At 35.9% G+C, this 19,149-nt stretch overlaps 2 protein-coding genes across 3 annotated transcripts in view; both read left to right on the top strand.

Moving 5' to 3' along the window:
* The window catches only part of LOC127792966 (cation-chloride cotransporter 1), a 49,305-nt gene extending 36,517 nt beyond the window's left edge, over positions 1–12,788 (top strand). For both annotated transcript variants that reach the window (XM_052323669.1, XM_052323670.1), the window contains 6 exons: positions 241–468; positions 3,507–3,621; positions 5,214–5,408; positions 6,318–6,718; positions 7,749–7,910; positions 11,504–12,788. In XM_052323669.1, coding sequence (XP_052179629.1) covers positions 241–468; positions 3,507–3,621; positions 5,214–5,408; positions 6,318–6,718; positions 7,749–7,910; positions 11,504–12,594 — 2,192 coding nt within the window. In that variant the 3' untranslated portion in view covers positions 12,595–12,788. The remainder of the gene's footprint in view (positions 1–240; positions 469–3,506; positions 3,622–5,213; positions 5,409–6,317; positions 6,719–7,748; positions 7,911–11,503) is intronic.
* Positions 12,789–14,023: 1,235 nt separating this feature from the next.
* LOC127793081 (cationic amino acid transporter 1-like) lies at positions 14,024–17,319 on the top strand. The gene is made up of 2 exons (XM_052323856.1): positions 14,024–14,488; positions 15,365–17,319. Exon 2 carries the CDS (start codon positions 15,372–15,374, stop codon positions 17,148–17,150), a length of 1,779 nt encoding a protein of 592 aa, XP_052179816.1. The 5' UTR covers positions 14,024–14,488; positions 15,365–15,371; the 3' UTR covers positions 17,151–17,319.
* Positions 17,320–19,149: the final 1,830 nt, after the last annotated feature.

A 19,149-nucleotide genomic window follows, 5' to 3' on the forward strand; every position in this document is an offset into this window, starting at 1 on the left:
GGAATACCTTGGGATAGTATAGTGGAGCACATTGTTTTTCTTATCCTGAAGATCCCTTATACCTGTCAGAGTCTTCTCATTAGGCTCTGAAATGTCAATTTTTGATTTTCCCCTATCACACCTTGTGCATGTCTCTACGCATTGCATGAGTTCTCATTAGGCTATGAATCGACAGTTGGAAAAAGTTCAACACATTGTGCTCCCACAACTTTAACTTTGCTTCCCACCCTTTCTGTGCAGAAACTGTAACAAAAGTTAACGGTACAGAAGTTGCGGAGCCTATTTCAAGTCCAAGTTTACATGACTTGCAAATTTATGGGATTATTGTTACCATCCTTCTGTGCTTTATTGTGTTCGGTGGCGTGAAAATAATCAATCGAGTTGCACCTGCCTTTCTTATACCTGTTTTACTATCAATTTTCTGTATATTTGTGGGGATTGCTGCAGCAAGGAAGGATCATCCAGAAGGTGAGTGTGTATTTGTTTTTTTGCCTTTTCTTCCTTCTAGCCTTTTCAGTTTTCTTTTTTAACTTTCATGTTCTCTAAATCAAAAATGTGGTCGTAATGCATGTTAAGTAATGGCAATCATGAAATAATGCATATTAAGCCTCTCACTCAGTGTCTTTGGGCATAAATCACAGTTAGAAACAAGGATGAAAACATTTCTTCAATATGTTGTTTCAGTTAGCTCAAATATGGATGTGATTCTGAAACCTTAGAAAAACACAAGAAAATGAGAAGGTATTGGAAGCATATAAAAGTATTTGAAAATGTAGTAAGAACTATATAGAATGTTTGCATGCTCGCAATAATTAAAGAATTGAAACATGTTTTAAGTCTCTTCATCCTTTTAATGTAAGGGCATGGACAATCAATTTGAAATTAATTCAACAAAAAACAGTAAGAGACATCAAACAAATTGATTTTTTCAAGTGCATAAATGTACCAATTTACCAAACATAATAATTGTAATCTTAGTCATAAGCAAAGTTTGAACTGCTCCTAAAATTTAAGACATATTTTCTGCAAACATGTTATAATTTTTTTTATAATAAAAAGAACCATACTAAAGTTACAACCTAATAAATATTAGAAACAAATAAAAAGTTTTAAACTGTTAATTAGTGTTATGGGCTCATAAAAAATGCTAAATTCAAGTAATAGTTGGGAAAAAGTTGCACCAGCTATGGTATTTATGATATGCAAATAATGGGAGTGTCTTTTAGATAGTGACATAAACTGAGGATAAATGGTAATGGTTATGAAAAATTAATTCAATTATAACTATCTTTTATTGTAAGCTCAAATAAGTTTCCTAGTCACTTTTGGTATAGTTAAACCTAAACCAAAATAATAACATCAATTTGAAATGATAATTTATTGTGTCTCCTAAAATATCAAAATGGTAAATGTAAACTACATTGAACATGTAACTTTATTAATTTAAACTAATTAAACATGAAACTGAACTTTCTCTTTGATGCATATAGAGGCACCAATTTCCGCACATGTTTTATGTGATGAGGAAGCATTCCAAATAGCCTTTATATGGTGTGAAATCATTATGATTTTGTCAGGTACCACCTCAAAGAGTCAAGGATATAATTCATACGTCAGATTCCAGCAGCATCCTAATATGGAAAAGTTGCCCCTACCCTAATATTGAAAAGTTGAATAAACTCGCCCCAAACTCTAGAATAGCTGTTTACTCATAAGGGGAAGAGACTATGTCTCCGCCTGTCCTCCTCCACCACTTACTCTTATATATACAAGCAATCACTTTCCCTCCATAGTTTCTGTCTCTAACATAAATCTCCAAAGCCACTTCCCCAGCAACATTTTTGTTGAACTTGTCCAAACTTATAATTCTTAACCCACCCCCTTCCTAGCCATGCATTACTGCTCCCTCTTGGCCTGAAACTTAAATCTTATTCTATTAACCAGCCCACAAGAAATCATCCTGCAAACCATCCTGCAACCTTTACAATTTGTGTAACTATTAAGAGACGGGTTAAGATTAAAGATAGAAGAATGTAAGTGGGAAACTGCATGGAGCAGTCTTTACTAGGGTTAGGTTCCTGCCTTTTGAGAGGTGTTACCTCTGCCATGAGGCCAACCTTTTCTTGGACCTTTCAACTACCGTATTTCACATAGCCTTTGATTTGAAGGTTGACCATAAAGGCAAACCTAAATACACAGGGAAGATAACCCACCTTAAAACATAGATTGGAAGCTAATCTTGCCACCCTTTACACCTCCCTAACAGCAGTAATTTCACTACTGGACAGGTTCACACAAAGCGATCAATTGTTGATCACCTTGTAATATGATGTGTGCTGCTTATTTACAGCTAATAAATTGTATCTTTTGATCGCCTTGTCAAATTGGTTGCAGTATCTTAAGCAGACTGTAATTTTCAGTGTAGCTAAACTTCTATTATAGCTTGAATAACTAATAGTTGTGCTGCAGTGGCTTTATCCAAGAATTTACTATAATTTTAGGATTTTTGTTATATTTAAAACTCTTCTTTTTTTTTAAAAAGTTATCAATCTAAAACTCCAACTAGAATATTTACCACTCAAAAACTCTATGATTTGAATGTTCTTTCATCTCCCTTATCCAAAACATATAAGCATCAGAATTAAAAACCACTATACAATTTCCAAAAATAAAGAAGAAACCGCATATGGCTTTCAAAAATAAAGAAGAAATTCGGTGCTGTTTTTAATTATACTTTTATCGGTTTTTCACCTCAAATCCCACATAAAAGTATAACTAAAAACAGCTATATGGTTTTCAAAAATAAAGAAAAAACCAGTGATTTCTCACATGTTTCAAATTTTATTTTTTCCCCCAATTTTATTAAGAATTTGGGGATTGTTAATACATAGATAATAAACTGGTTTTGTGGTTTATTCAATGATGAATAAACAGGAAAAGTGGTTTATGAAGAAAATACAAAAATTTGAAAAACCATTTGCAGTTTGTTCATCGTTAGATACCAATTTATTGATTTATAAAGGAAAACCGCAAAATTGGTTTCTTAAAGAACATTTTGACATCAAAAACAAATATTGAGTAAACTGGAACCACTAAAAATTTTGAAATCATGTTACTGGTTTACTGATTAATTAAAGAAACCCTGTTCACGATTTATTTTATGTTTAAGATTGTTTTTTGCTACAAAGTAAAAAACCAGTAAATGGTTTTCAAAAATAAAAAATAAACCAGTTATACGGTTTTCAAAAATAGTGAAGGAACTGGTAATATGGTTTTTTCCTTATTTTTGAAAACTGTATAGCGGTTTTTGGTTATACTTTTATGCTTTTTGAATTGGGATATGAAGTGAGAAACCGGTGTACGGTTTTTAGAAATAATGAAGAAACGGCATAAAAAAACTCCATAATTTTATGTGTCATATTACTCTTATTGATCTTTATCTTATTGAACTTGTAGTGAAGCGAGCATAGAAAATTCACTAACTTCTCTTACAATGCTTGATGTAGCTGGAATCACGGGTTTGAGTTTGCAAACCTTCAAAGATAACTGGAGCTCAGATTATCAGCATACAAATAATGCTGGAATTCCTGATCCAAATGGGAAAATAGACTGGAGTTTTAAGTAAGTTCTCCCAACAATTCTAGTTCTTGTGATATATTTATGTTGAGTGCTATGGATTCATCTTGTCATATTTTCAAACGTTAAGATTTTGATATTGTTCATGAAATTGGTATTGTTTCTTTCTGGATCACCATAGACACCAGAGATCACCCATCTGAAGGTGTCTTCAACACACCTGAATATGCATGATAAGGAAAAAGCTCCCTCTCACTATCCTTCCATCCTAGCACCCTCCTATTCCACATAATTGAAACACCACTTCCACTGCCTACAGGCGCAAATATATTCATTCCATAGATTTTCCACCTACAGTACCTCTCACCAGATCAATTTGTAACTCCTTCTCTTCTCTTGAGTGTACGCAACATCCACCTTCAATCTATTAGTTGAGCATTCACTGACAAACCTCTCCACATTCAAATCCCTTAATTCCAGATGATGATCCTCAAATTGATGCGATATTCTGTTTTCCTTTCAGGCCACATTTGCTTCTTTACTCCATTGTTTAGTGGGCACTCCAGCTTGCTCATATCACTTTACATACTGTTCCTCCCCCCAACCGACCAAATTTTTATTTTATCATTCTCCTTATTGCCTTGCATCCTAGCTTAGCTTTGAACAAATCCCTAACAACTCTGTAAGCTTTTGGGGTTTCTAGCGTGTAAGAGGGTGAAGGGAGTATACAATGGCATCTTTGTTTTTGATGTGGTGGGAAGAGAGTGAAGAAAGTTGAGGCATTTGGCCTTTTTCCTTGATGTGGTCAAGATGGTAAATTAATGCACTTCTGAGGATGTATAGCTGGCAATACATTGATTAAAGATGTCTTTATTTGATATTTTTCATTTGTAGCTTTGAGGATTGTTGTCCAAGTATTGCTCCTCCATTTTTTATTTTTTTGATGATTTTATAAGAGAGCTTAGTTTCCATAATAGTTAGGTGAAATATTGCTTTAATATGATTTATTCACTCATTAAGAAATGTTTTCCCTTTCCGATTGTGTTCCAGTACTCATGAAAAATTGCACATTGCATGCTTGACTGCCATGTACTTAATGTATAAGTATCTATGAAAAGAAATGAAGGTTTTGCACTTTCGGTGCTGTTTCAGGAAATATTTGAGATGTGTGCATTAGGATGTCCAAGTAATGAATTTTTTTTTTCCCAAATAATTGACATGTTTGCAGGATATTTGACTGATGACTTGTATGTCCATGAAGTTCTGACATCCTATGCAGACTTTGCATCTCCATAGAAGTGCCTAAGCTTTGAAGTGTGCAATTTTAGTACCTTTTTTTTTTCTCTTCCATTTTTTATTTTTAACTTTATATTTTAGAGGCTCTATATTATTAAAATATGTGTGCGCACATTTATTTTATTCTATTAATTCTATAACTTTTGCTTCTTCTTAACCATTGGTCTGGTTTTATTAATTCAAATCATTGTTTGTTGTCACTGCTATTACTTTGAGGCTAAGCTGTTTAAGTGTATTAACCTTGAATACTGGTGAAGTTTGTTCCTATAGTGTTTTGAAATTGGATGTGCAATAGGAGTTTTTGGCTGTTCTAAGTAATTATAATTGCCCTTTCTTTTCAGTGCCTTGGTTGGTCTCTTTTTCCCTGCTGTCACAGGAATTATGGCAGGTTCAAATCGATCTGCCTCACTAAAAGACACTCAGAGTTCTATTCCTCTTGGAACTCTTGCTGCAACTCTCTCAACATCCGGCTTATATTTTATTTCTGTGTTTTTATTTGGAGCTCTTGCAACCAGACAAAAGCTTTTGACAGACAGGTAGTTGTCTTTTGTATGGTTTTTAAAATTGCTGCCTCGAGAAAGGCAAACTTCTTCTTTCTTTATCTCTAATTGTATTTGCATCATGGATGTGCTTAAGAATTTTTGTTTATCTCAGGGTTATATCAGTGTTTTTTTAATTAATGTACTATGAGTGCTCCAAATATCAATTTAGTTAATAATTTCTAAATGCAGTGTGTTAATTGTAATAGAATGGGTGTTTTTTTCACTTTGGTAAACTGGATCTGCTATCAAATGCTTTTTAATTAACAAATAGAAGAGCAACTGTCTTCCAGCCAAAGGGCTTTGTTCTGAATTTATTTTGTGTTGGGAACCTTGGCATGCACATTATCTTTGCTTTTCTTGAAAGCTGCATGGTTGGGATGTATGATAGATGATTTCCCATATTCACAAATATATATATAGTTCCACTTATTTAGCAAAGCACATATTCATTGTCTATACACCTTTTTGCTACCTCTGACAGAAAGGATTAACATGTTAATGAGTGCTAACATTTTATGGAAATTCTTATAAAACAAAAGGCAAAGTAGTTGTAGGGTTTTTTGATTTTCTGCTTTTGTATTTGAACTTCTTGTAGAACTGTAGCATTAAGTTATATTGAACTGTCCTCAGTGTTTAATCTTGAGATTTTTAATTGTCGTTATGATCTTGTTTTCATTTATTTCTTTTTAGCTATGTTTTTTTTTTTTTTCCTTCCAAAACTTGATTCATATTGGAAAAAACAAAATTAACAGCTCTGGTTTTGGAATATTTGTGACAATTTGAAAGATTTATTGGTCAATCTGTCCTTTATTGATGCTATGAATTAATAAGAAAAGATGCTTGTTTGAACTTCATTTGGTTAACTTATTTCTTTTAAGGGCATAACTGGAGCTACTTGTGCAGGCTACTAACAGCTACAGTTGCATGGCCTTTTCCTGCAATTGTGCAATTAGGAATTATCCTTTCAACATTAGGTGCAGCACTTCAGAGCTTGACAGGTGCTCCACGTCTGCTTGCAGCAATAGCTAATGATGACATCCTACCTGTTCTTAACTACTTCAAGGTTGCAGATGGGAATGAACCTTATATTGCCACCCTCTTTACTGCCTTCATCTGTGTTTGCTGTGTCATAATTGGGAATCTGGATCTTATCACACCCACTATAACTATGTTTTTCCTCCTATGCTATGCTGGTGTGAACTTATCTTGCTTCCTTCTAGATCTTTTAGATGCTCCCAGCTGGCGGCCTCGGTGGAAATTTCACCACTGGAGTCTCTCTCTTCTTGGAGCATCACTTTGTATAGGTATGCATCCTTGACATCTGATCACTGTTATTTTACTTTGTACCTTACCTCTTTATTTTTGATTGGGCTTAGTTGAGGAAACCTTTTAAATGTATTAGGCAGAGAAAAAATAGCTGTTGATCTGCTGGGACATTTATATCTTACTAGCTTGTACAATCCTTTTCATGTAGTAACAGGAAATGGTATTCTATTGGCTATTTTATATATTCTTTTCCTGCAATAACAGGGAACTCTATTTTGGAGCAAAAAAGAAAAAGGAAACTCTGTTTCTTCATTTGGTACCCTTATTTAGAAGGCAGGAGGAAATGCTTTTTTTCCCTTTATGTTTGACCCCTGCTTAAAAATTGTTTGAATAAATAAATAATGTAAAATGATGAGAAATCATTGAAAATGATGTTTTCATCCAAGTTCTGTCGTTCTACCATTATTATTTTCTTTTTCTTATTTTGTTGTCCATGGATGTCAAGCCAGGAATATAGATTTCCATTGCATTCAATTTCTTTCCCTGCTGAATCCATGAAAGATTTTGTTTATAGATGTTATACATCTTTCAGCCTCTGGTTTCGAAGAGATAATGGATCGCAAATAGCCCAGATGTTAATGGAGTGTAGCGGACCATAAATATATCCACGTACAACTGAAACCATGCTAAGGCCAAATTCTCAGCACATACTAAGGAAATCTAACTCATTATGTTGATTGGATATTTTTTAAGAAGAATGAGTCAGGAAGATAGTTCTAGTTTACATAGATAGCTTGGTTTCTCCTGTTTTCTTTCTCTTCCTCTCCTCTCTTTTATTGTAGAAGTCATTACAGCGAGTATCACTAAGAACAACTTAAAAAGGTTCAGATTTGTTTACTCAGTGATGCTATAAGTGGATGAAAGGAAGCACTTATTATGTACCAGGAGTCTATTGTCTTACTTTGCCACAAGATGCCTTTTTTGGGCTTGCGTGCATTTCTTTGCATGTGTTATTTTCACACGTTCCTGAAACATATTCTGCTGTTGCCTTCTTTTTGTTTCTTGCAGTGATCATGTTCTTCATTTCCTGGTCTTTCACTGTGGTCTCTCTAGCGTTGGCTAGTCTCATATATTATTATGTGAGCCTCAAGGGGAAAGCTGGAGACTGGGGTGATGGTTTCAAAAGTGCATATTTTCAGTTAGCACTCCGAAGTCTTCGATCCTTAGGAGGTGTGTATGCTTAAAGTGATTATTATTTTTTCTTTTTTATAATTCTTCAAATTTTATAATTTCAATAATGCTTGAAGGTATTATAGTAAATTATCATGCACTCAATGTGTGGTTGTTTGTCAAGTTCTGGATCACCTGAACCTGTATTTGTTTGGTATGATCAGACTTTAGTATGCACACAATTATCAACTGGGTATGAAAATTTTGTAATATATTTATCATTAGCCATCAAAGGTGGTTGTTTTTATTTTAAATTTGATTCTGTTTTGGCAACAGGAAAAGAATAAATGACATCACTTAACATTTGTATCTCTGTATTTATTGTTTCATTAGTTCAAGACGCCAAACTCTTTGTTAAAATTTGAAAAGAATATATTACATATTAACAAGTTATACTTAGTGAAATTACTGATTAGCCATAGTACTTACCTACGAAACAAATGTGATAGTTGAAACCATTCTTCTTCTTTCTTTGTTGTGATAGATAAAACTATATTAAAACAATAACAAGGAATCCCTATACAAACAGAAATCAATTGTCTATATACAAGTGTATGTCATCTATGAATTGCACAAAGTTGAGAGAGAATAAAGAGATGCATTTATTGGATCAGACTAAATAAAACATGTGTCCTTTTCAATCATAGGGATTGGTCTCCAGTGAAACAGTGTAACATGAGAAGAATATGTATATTTGAAAGTGGCAAACAACACAATTATTGGTATCAATTATTGCACTCTTTTTGAAACTATTTTTGTGAAAATGGGGTGAAGTGAGAGCTTCTATGAAGAAAAAGAAAGAACCTGAAAAGAGAGAACTGAAACTGAAATTTGCTGAAAATGATTCTTGACAATAGAAACAGAAGAGCATATGAGTATTTATAGACTGTGAACTCAACTGATTCTGTTAGAGATACAACTAAACTTGATAGCTGTACAAAGACAAGTGGACAAGTCCTAACCAACAAACTTAACTAAACTATAACTACACTTAACAATAACTGCAGCTAATATTCCTTTGTACAGGACAAATAGAACTATTTCTCTTAACATAGGGAAACATGATATCACCTACCTTGCATGCCATGTGATGTTTGTTTTGTCTCTCAGCCTCATGCAATACAGTTTTTGGTGTCAATTATTGTACTCCTGTTGAAACTATTGAAACTGTTTTTCTGAAAATAGGGCAACATGATATCACCTACCTTCCATGCCATGTGATGTTTGTTTTATGTCTGAACTTCATGCCTGGATTTCAACTTCTTGCTTACTATTATTTATTTTGATAAGTACAAGATGCATGAAAGAATCTTCCCTGTCCAAAATAATGAAAACCAGGAATTCATGCTAGAAAAATGACAAAATATTTCGAAATTGTATGATGGAGACAAACAGAAAGGGTTGTGTACTAAATCAAGAATACATAGCAATGGAGAGAAAAGGGGGGTTGGGGGGGGGGGGGGGGGGGGGTGATGAGGGAAGGCTTTGGTGGTCTTGTCAAAAATTGGTTCGTTCAGCTGCTGGGATCCTTGTGATTGTGATAATAAAGTAAGAATAGCGTGTACTTTCCCCTCAACAAAAATGAGAAAAATACTTAGCCACAAGGGGAGGGAAGACAAAAGGTACATGAATACTGTAATTATCAATTCTTACCTTATGATCCATGTTAGAATTTAGAATGAGGTGTAACATGGAGTTCATTTAGTCTTCCGGTCATTTTAGAACTATGTGGTAGTAAAAAACATGTTTTAGTTGCTAGGAAACTCTCTTGGATAGGTCATTTAGAGTTTATAATCTTTCTACTAGTTTTTCATACTGCTTATTTTTCTATAATAATATGTTGACTTATGTAAATTTTTTTCTGGGCAGTTTGTATCACTTGCATTAACTAATCTTAATATCATTCTGATGATCTAAAATGCTTCTCTTTTTTTTTATAATTTTAAATTTTAACTTACCATATTTAGTTTTTGTTTTGTCTAATCTTTACCATTTTTGTTGAACATGCATCATATTTTCACTTCATGTTATCAATTGTAATTTCTATTTCCATTTTGGCAATATAGTTTTGATAATATGACTTATGTGATGGCATGCATAGTTGCAAACGGATGCATGAATCCATAGTTATTGGCTTCCCTCCTAGCCCCCTGGAATTAAGATCTGGATCACACCTTCCAAATCAGTGTTCCAAAAATCGGCCTAGGCAGCCACCGCGAATTTGGCCTAGTCGGCCCCCCTAGGCACTGGCCCGATTAATCGGCGGGGGCACCTAGGTGGCCCAGGCGGCTAGACACCGCCTGGGACGCCTAATTTTTTGCTTATCTCTCCGCGTCTCCCCCTTCTCTAGCCCAAGGCCGCCGCTACTTGAACGTCTCTGCCTCAAAGCCGTTGGTACCTCATCGCTGCCTCCAGCTCCATCGCGACCTCCTCTACACCATTGCCGCCATCAAGCTCCATCCTTGCCGACGCGTCCTCGTTGACTCGAGCTCCATCTCCGTTGCCTAGCCATCCCAGTTTCTATATAAACAGATCTGTTTATATATTTATCTATTTGTGTATATATATAAACAATATATTAATAAATCTACTTATATATTTATCTTTTTATATACATAAACATATATATAAGTTTTATTTTTTTTTTTAACTTTAATTTATCTGAAAATAACATGAAATTACATTAAAAACTTAAAAAAAAAAAATAGCAGTCCGCCTAGGCATCCTAAGCGCTAGGCCCTAGTGTGGTGCCCGACTAGCACCTAATGCGTTTTAGAACACTGTTCCAAATAGTGGTTCTTTTGCATCCTGGGTTCACAAGGAATGCAATCTGAATCCCCAAGAATGGGGATCCCAAATAGTGCATGAGTTAAATTAAAACAATTAAAGGGAAGAAACTTAAAGTAAGAATAATTTTCAAAGGAAATTAGAGAAAAATGCTTGCCTATCTCACTATCTTGCATGTTTTATTGGATTTTGAATTATATTCAAATCTAACTTCCTTTGCATAGGATTCTTTATTCCATAATTGGTACAAAAAACACAAAAGAAATCAAAAAACAAAAAAACCTACTTCTATAATAGAAAAGTATCAATCTACCTAACTTCAACCTACTTCTATTATAGAAAAGTATCAATCTACCAAATTTAGACTTTAGTACAACTATAAAATGTACCAAGACCCCAAATAACAAACGAATTTAGCCTACTCTTTCCTTACCTCAAAATTAGCATACTAACATACTACGTACCTGTTCCTGTTCCCTTATCATGGCTCAGAATGTACCATATTCTTGGTTAGTATGGATGTATCTACTTATGGTTTGGTCTTTACACTGTTTAGTTGGGATATCCTCAAGTACCAAATGTTTTGGAATTAAGTTTAACTTGCACACTTTATCCTTTGATGGGCGTGCACACTTGCGCCTTGCAAGCTAGAATTAGTTCTATTGTGAGATATGGGGAACACATTGTGTTGGACTTGGAATTCTTGTCGATGCAGCATCCTAATTTTTCTCTGCTACATATACATGTTAGTGTGAAGTAGAAATATCTGTTTTGTCTGTTTAACTTGCTTCTACTTGCCAATGCAGCAAACCAAGTTCACCCAAAAAATTGGTATCCTATTCCCCTCATATTCTGCCGGCCATGGGGCAAGCTACCAGAGAATGTTCCTTGCCATCCCAAGCTTGCTGACTTTGCCAACTGCATGAAGAAAAAGGGCAGGGGAATGTCCATCTTTGTGTCAATACTAGATGGAGACTACCATGAACATGCTGAAGATGCCAAGGCTGCCTGCAAACAGCTCAGTACTTACATCGACTACAAAAGGTGTGAAGGTGTAGCAGAGATTGTTGTAGCTCCCAGTATGTCTGATGGTTTCCGTGGCATTGTCCAAACCATGGGCCTTGGGCATCTTAAGCCCAACATTGTGGTGATGCGGTACCCTGAAATATGGCGACGTGAGAACTTAATTGAAATTCCTGCCACCTTTGTAGGGATAATCAATGACTGCATTGTTGCAAACAAGGCAGTTGTTATCGTCAAGGGACTTGACGAGTGGCCTAACGAGTATCAGAGGCAGTATGGTACCATTGATTTGTATTGGATTGTGAGGGATGGTGGTCTCATGCTCTTGCTCTCCCAGCTTCTCCTAACCAAGGAGACCTTCGAGAGCTGTAAGATTCAGGTTTTCTGCATTGCAGAGGAGGAGGATGATGCGGAGGGGCTAAAGGCTGATGTCAAGAAGTTCCTTTACGATCTAAGGATGCAGGCTGAAGTGATTGTTATATCAATGAAGTCGTGGGACGTCCAGGTGGAGGGCGGTTCACAACAAGATGAATCAGTAGATGCATTCACTGCTGCTCAGCGACGAATTGCTAGTCACCTAGCAGAGATGAAGCAGAAGGCGCAGAAAGAAGGGACGCCTCTGATGGCTGATGGTAAGCCCGTGGTTGTGAACGAGCAGCAGGTCGAAAAATTCCTCTACACCACCTTGAAGCTGAACTCGACAATACTACACTACTCTAGAATGGCTGCTGTAGTGCTTGTGAGTCTACCTCCTCCGCCTCTCAATCACCCGGCGTACTTTTACATGGAGTACATGGATCTTTTGGTCGAAAATGTGCCTAGAATGTTAATTGTACGAGGATATCGAAGGGATGTTGTCACCTTGTTCACATAGTTGTCTTTTAATCACCCTTAATCGGACTGTAATTACTAGTTTTCTTGTCCATTGCTTGCCCTTTCCGCGCCAAAAAAGAGAACCCACCTTTAATTCTTGTACTTTAGATTAGCCCCATTCTTTCACAATCATTCTTGTTAACATTTTATATCAGCTCAAGTTTTGAAAACCAAGGAAATGAGTTTTTGGGATGATGTGCTTGAGCTTTGTCGATCATTTCTCGGTGCTAGATTGATTCAATTTTTGTCTTTTGAGGTTCTGTTTCTGGGGGAAGTTGGTTCATCATTGATAACATGAAAACATAATCAGCATGCGAGGACCTGTTTTGGCTAATAAATGATTTTGTGCTCTTGTTTTCTTTTGGCTTCCAAAGCCCCCTCCTTTTGTTATTTGACAAATTTAACTCAGTTTTTATCAAGTCACCCAAAAAAAAAAAAACTTTATTTGAATTTTTAAATTTTTGATCAAATTTGTATTTGTTTAATAATAATATTTTGTATTTATTTGGTTTTAATTATGAATTGTTGTTCACGTTCGGTAAATTTTGCCGTTAAAATACCAATCATGTTGATGTACGTCGTGTTATTTTCACCATACAAAGAATTAAAAATGACTTAAAGAGTCTTCACGGAAGAGAATAACTTGTAAACTAAGCTAATTCTCTACTAATGTCCTTTTTACAAAGGTCAAGTGTCATGTCATGTCTCAGTCCATAGTGTGTTTAGAATTGGTCGCTTCAGAGAATAGTATTATAGGCAAAGGATGGTACAAAATATCAATGCTTGTAAGAGTTAATTATCAAAAAAGAAAACTCATTTTTTACTGTATTTTTAATTATGCATTGAACTTTCAATTTTTTGAATACTAGGTTTAAACTTCAATTTGTATCAAATATGTATTAATTTATTGATAAAAGAGATCGTTAATTTTTAGCATGTTATTTTCAATTAAATGATATTGTTTTAAAAAAAAAATGAATTGACTTAATAGAATAGTTTTTTAAATGTCATATTACCTTATTTAAAATCTCTTATTTGCTAAATAAGATGGATTAAATTAGACATTTAGGTGATGTCAACTAAGAATTTTACATTTCGGCATGGTGAATATGCATAGCTTTCAAGAGTGTTTGCTTTTTAATAAATAATTTTAATGAAAGAAGATAATGGTACAAGTTTAAAATAAATTAAAAACAATTGGTCCTGTTGAAATAATTCAAAGTTGGGTGCATAATTGAAACATTATAAAAGATGGAGTTTTTATTTTTTGGTAATTAATCTTATTTATAATAAATATTTTCTTCAACTTTATTGATACAAACTTTAGAATATACCATATCTTCACCAAGGAAGGATATGTGAGCTATGTGAAAGATTAAGATCAAACTAGTTGTCAAGGATTAGGATCGGATTCTCTTGGTTGGTTTGAGTTAGATATTTGCGTTAGACAAATCCCACTTTTAGGATTTGTTTTGAATTCATTTGTTGATCTCATTACAACATTCATTATTTGTTTTCTGATTCCTCAATCAAGCCAAAGAGAGTAAGTATTGAGTCTACCACACCGCCAAACGGGGCGCTAGAATATAATGGAACTGCCATATTTATTTGACTACAATCCCACGTTTATAGATCTTCCCAACGGTGATACTACTCCTCCGGCAATCAGTCCCAAATTGATACGACTCTTTACACTGTTGGAAAAGATCACTCTTTCCACGATTTGATCTATTTCTCTGTAGACTGTAATACCATCATCAGAAGACACCTGAATTTTCCTACCAAGTTGAGCGTTAATCTACGTTTATCGTTCTTCCCGTCATTTGCTTTATCGGGGGAGCAAGGCCTGCTTGCTTTCCATCCGTCTTTTCTGATCAGATTCTGTTGGCTTAAAGGTACGTTTGTTTTCTTCCTCTTAGCAGCCTCCATTGCCACGGCTTTCTGCAACTCTACAAATTTCTCTTTCTGTGTTCTCCTTCAACTTTAGTACTCGCTTTCACTCTAAAACTGCATTGGTCCAAATCTATTTGTTTCATACTATTTCAAGATTACTTGCTTTCTTTTTTTTGGGTTTTTTTTTTACCATTTTTTATAAGCTCTCTCTCTCTCTCTACGTACACGCGCGCGCACGATGAAAGCCACGCATGCTCCAGTGGCCTTAAAGGTCGATGTTTATGTGATTTGAGTGAAACCCTTTGTGAATGCATCCTTCAAGATCAGGGTTTATGTGATCTCTGTGTGTGTGTGCGCGCGCGCGCGTACATTTATGATATAATAGTGTCTGTGTGTGTGTTTGTGTGTGTAGAGAGAGAGAGAGAGTTTATAATTAACCAAACAATCTTAACTGTGTAAAGATACTGTATTGATTAAGGATGATTATATAACTTGAAATTGTTGATTAGGATTTTCAACACAAAAGAAAAAAGTTGATTAGGATTTCTGGGGTCGATGCTGATCTCTTATATATTCCTACTTCCTTTCATTGGGATCTATAAAAGTTGAATTTCTTAGATGTTAATGGTATCAAAGTTCCATATAACTTACATTTTCAAGATCAGATCTATATGATAAAAGATGACCTTGCAAATCTTGAAATCAACTGCTGGGCTGTTCGCTCCTTTTTTTGGTGTTTGTGTTTGGTTTAATGAATTTGTGGGTTAGAAAAAATAATAATAATAGGCTGATCATGATAAATTGATATTATTCTTGGATTACAAGGTGATGTTGTATAATGTCCTGTGTCCTCTTCCATCTTCAAAATTTCCTTCCAGGATAGTAATGGTGATTGGTTCTGAGACCGGTGGCGACGGCAGTATGGTGAAGAAAAGGGGTTGTGGATGCAACAAGGATGACTTCTTACCAGAGGAATCATTCCAGAGCTGGGAAAGCTATGGCAGAGCATTAAGAAGCACAAAAACGAGGCTGAAAGATCGTCTCTTGGCGCGATCCCTAGACCACCTGGAGCTACATCATATGCGTGCGCGTAGCCAGCACGAGATGAAGAAGACCTTGAATTGGTGGGACCTGATTTGGTTTGGGATTGGGGCTGTAGTGGGCGCTGGAGTATTCGTCCTCACAGGGCAAGTAGCCAGGGCTGAGGCTGGACCTGCTGTTGTGATCTCATATTTCATTTCGGGCTGTGCTGCTCTACTGGCTGTGCTCTGTTACACTGAATTTTCAGTCGAATTGCCAGTAGCCGGAGGTTCATTTGCCTATCTAAGAGTGGAGCTTGGCGACTTCATTGCTTTCGTTGCGGCTGGAAACATCCTTCTGGAGTATATAGTAGCCGGGGCTAGTGTGGCAAGGTCATGGACTTCATACTTTGCCACGTTGTGCAACCGCACACCTGATGATTTCCGCCTAAATGTCTCATCCCTCGCTGAAGATTACAGACACTTAGATCCAGTTGCCGTTGTTGTTTCAGGTGTTATCTGCATTGGGGCATGCATGAGCATGAAGGGCTCTGCACGGTTCAATACGGTTGCCACCATCGTCCATGTTGTAGTCATCGCGTTCATCCTTGTCGCAGGACTTATGAAAGCCAACACTGCCAACTTCTCAGATTTTGCCCCATTTGGCTTCCAAGGCATTCTTAGAGGTTCATCGATTCTCTTCTTTGCATTTGTGGGATTTGATGGACTCACAACCCTGGGAGAGGAGATCAAAAACCCGGGCCGAGACATCCCCATCGGGCTCATTGGCTCCATGATAGTAATCATAGTAGCATACTGCCTTCTAGCTGCAACCCTCTGCTTGATGCAGCCATACACCCAAATTGACCCCGATGCGCCATTCACCCTGGCATTTCAGGCCACAGGAATGAACTGGGCAAAGTATATCGTCGCGGTTGGAGCCCTCAAGGGCATGACAACAGTTCTGCTAGCGAACATCGTAGGCCAGGCCAGGTACTTCACTCACATTGCAAGAGCACACATGGCTCCGCCAATCCTAGCAATCATCAATGAGAAGACCGGGACACCAGTGAATGCCACAATCATCATGACAATCGCAAACTCCATTGTCGCCTTATTTACCAGCCTCGATGTCCTGGCCAACCTCCTCTCCATCGCTACACTGTTTATCTTCACGCTTGTCGCCTTGGCGCTTATAGTCAGGCGATATTATGTCACTGGTGAGACATCAAACCGAGATAGAAACAAGCTTATCGGGTTCTTGGTATTGATCGCATTGTCCTCAGTCGGCTCTGCTGTTTACTGGGCAGTTAGCAAAACCGGGTGGATCGGGTACATAGTCACTGCTGGAATTTGGTTCTTAGCCACACTGGGACTTCAATTGGCAGTGAAGGAAGCAAGAAAACCAAAAGTATGGGGAGTGCCACTGGTTCCATGGCTGCCCTCTGCTAGCGTAGCCATCAATGTGTTCATAATGGGCTCCATTAATGGAGCTTCCTTTCTGAGATTTGCAATTTGGACTTTGGTTTTGCTGATTTACTATCTGTTTGTGGGATTGCATGCTTCATATGATGCAGCCAAGGAAACTACTGCAGTTGAAGCCACAGATGTTGAACCTGGCGTGACAACAAATACTGCTACTTAGCCTATATTTGGAAAATGAATTTTCTATCTTATTTTATCTATGAGCATTTTTGCTTACAGGTAGGAATTTAATTTTCCTCTCTTATTTTCCTTTTGTAAGTAAATGTTGGTTTTTATGGAGAAAGAAGAAAAAGGAAGGGAACGTACAAGCAACAAATAATAGATTGGGAGAAGAGATATATTTATTGAGCATAAACTTGAAGTATTTATATAGCAAAAGATCCACAGATTTGTAGAATAATCTGCTAATCAAATTAGAAAATATTTTCTCCCACAAAATAGCATAAATAACAGGTCATAATCTAACTGACAACTGACTTATTCAAACCAGAATTAGCAACATTTTAAGTCATAATTCAACACTCATCATTGACTTTGTGACTTGACTTTGAGACTGCAAATGCAAATTTTTAAGTTTGGATGTCTTAGATATAGGCATATAGACATTTTATGGTTTATGGTTATGAGGCATAGGTATGATTATGGGGCATAGGCATGAATATGATTTTGAGTAGAGTTAAAATAACCTTTCCTCCTCTGATTGGCTATTCATTGCTGCTTTCGCTTCATTTTGTTGTTAATTTTTGCATACCCTCTCCACATAACCCAATTAACCACATTTACTGCATTTGACATCTGATCTCCACCAACACTTGTTCTTTGGATGATTTGTTTTTTTACAATGAAGACAAATAGGATGATTACCCTCATTGTTCTTCATTGACTTTGCTTGAAAAGTCCCTTCCGCAGAGCTTTCTATTCTCATCAATCTTCTTTGTTCTTGAGCCTGTAGTGCATTTATTAATTCTGCCACGGATATGCTTGACAAATCCTTAAACTTTTCTAGTGAAGAGATTTTAGATTCATATTTTTCCGACAAACTTAAGAATTTTTTGTACAATTCGTTCATCAGAGAATTCCTTATCAAGCAACCTCACCTTAATTACAATGCCTAACAGCATCTTGGAGTAGCCTTTGATGGTTTTTGATTCTTTCATTTTCAGCATTTTAAACTCTTTGATTAGGTTCAGCACCTACATATTCTTTGTCCTCTCATTGCCTTAGTATTCCTTATTGAGATACTATCATTTGTAGATTCTAGATTCATGATTCTAGAGAAAATTATACTTGAAACTATAAAGTACAAGCAAGCATTTGCTTTTTGATTTTCTAGTCTTTCTCTCCTTATGGTTCTTGATATGAGCAATTGTTGGATTGTCGGGTAATGCAGGAACTGCGTAGGCATTCTCCACTATTTCTGACAAATCCAAAGCCTCCAGATGAACTGTCATTCTGACAGCCCAGGCTTGATAATTGTCACCATCAAAGACTGGTGGTGCAACTAATGGGAATAATCTCTCTTACAACATTTGATCACATATTTTGTGTGTTGTGTTTGTGTGGAGGGTTTTGATTTGTGTTTTGGGCCTTTTAGCTCACTCAATATCACAGGTCTCTCAAGAAGAAGAAGAAGGGCTCTGATACCAACTTCTTGGTTTTTTTTATGGAGAAAGAAGAAAAATGAAGAGAATGTACAAGGAACAATGGAAAAAGAGATATATTTATTGAGCATAAACTTGAAGTATTTATATAATAAAAGATCAATAATAGAATAATCTGCTAATCAAATTATAAAATATTTTCTCTACAAAATAACATAAATAACATGTCATAGTCTAATTAACAATTGACTTATTCAAAACAGAATTAGCAGCATCTTCCAGAATTAGTAGCATCTTAAGTTATAATTCAACAGTAAATCCTAATTCCAAAAGTATCATTTGATTCAGCTCATCTTTGTTCAGTACAAACTAGGAAAGGTGTTGATACTTTCATGTTTCTAGATTTCTTGTACTTGAATCAGTTGTGACAATTTTTTCAACTACTTCATATGTAATTGGTACAAAATATTTAAATTCCTTTTCTCTAACGTTGACAAATAATGTTTTTTTTTCTCTTGTTTCATTTTATGAATACATAAGCATCTTGTCTGCATGATT

This window comes from Diospyros lotus, unplaced genomic scaffold (assembly GCF_014633365.1).
Source record: "Diospyros lotus cultivar Yz01 unplaced genomic scaffold, ASM1463336v1 superscaf1, whole genome shotgun sequence".
NCBI classification, from domain to species: Eukaryota; Viridiplantae; Streptophyta; class Magnoliopsida; order Ericales; family Ebenaceae; genus Diospyros; species Diospyros lotus.

Excerpts from the sequence above, each read along its gene's own strand:
- LOC127793081 (XM_052323856.1), top strand. The coding sequence starts at position 15,372 with ATGGTGATTGGTTCTGAGACCGGTGGCGACGGCAGTATGGTGAAGAAA.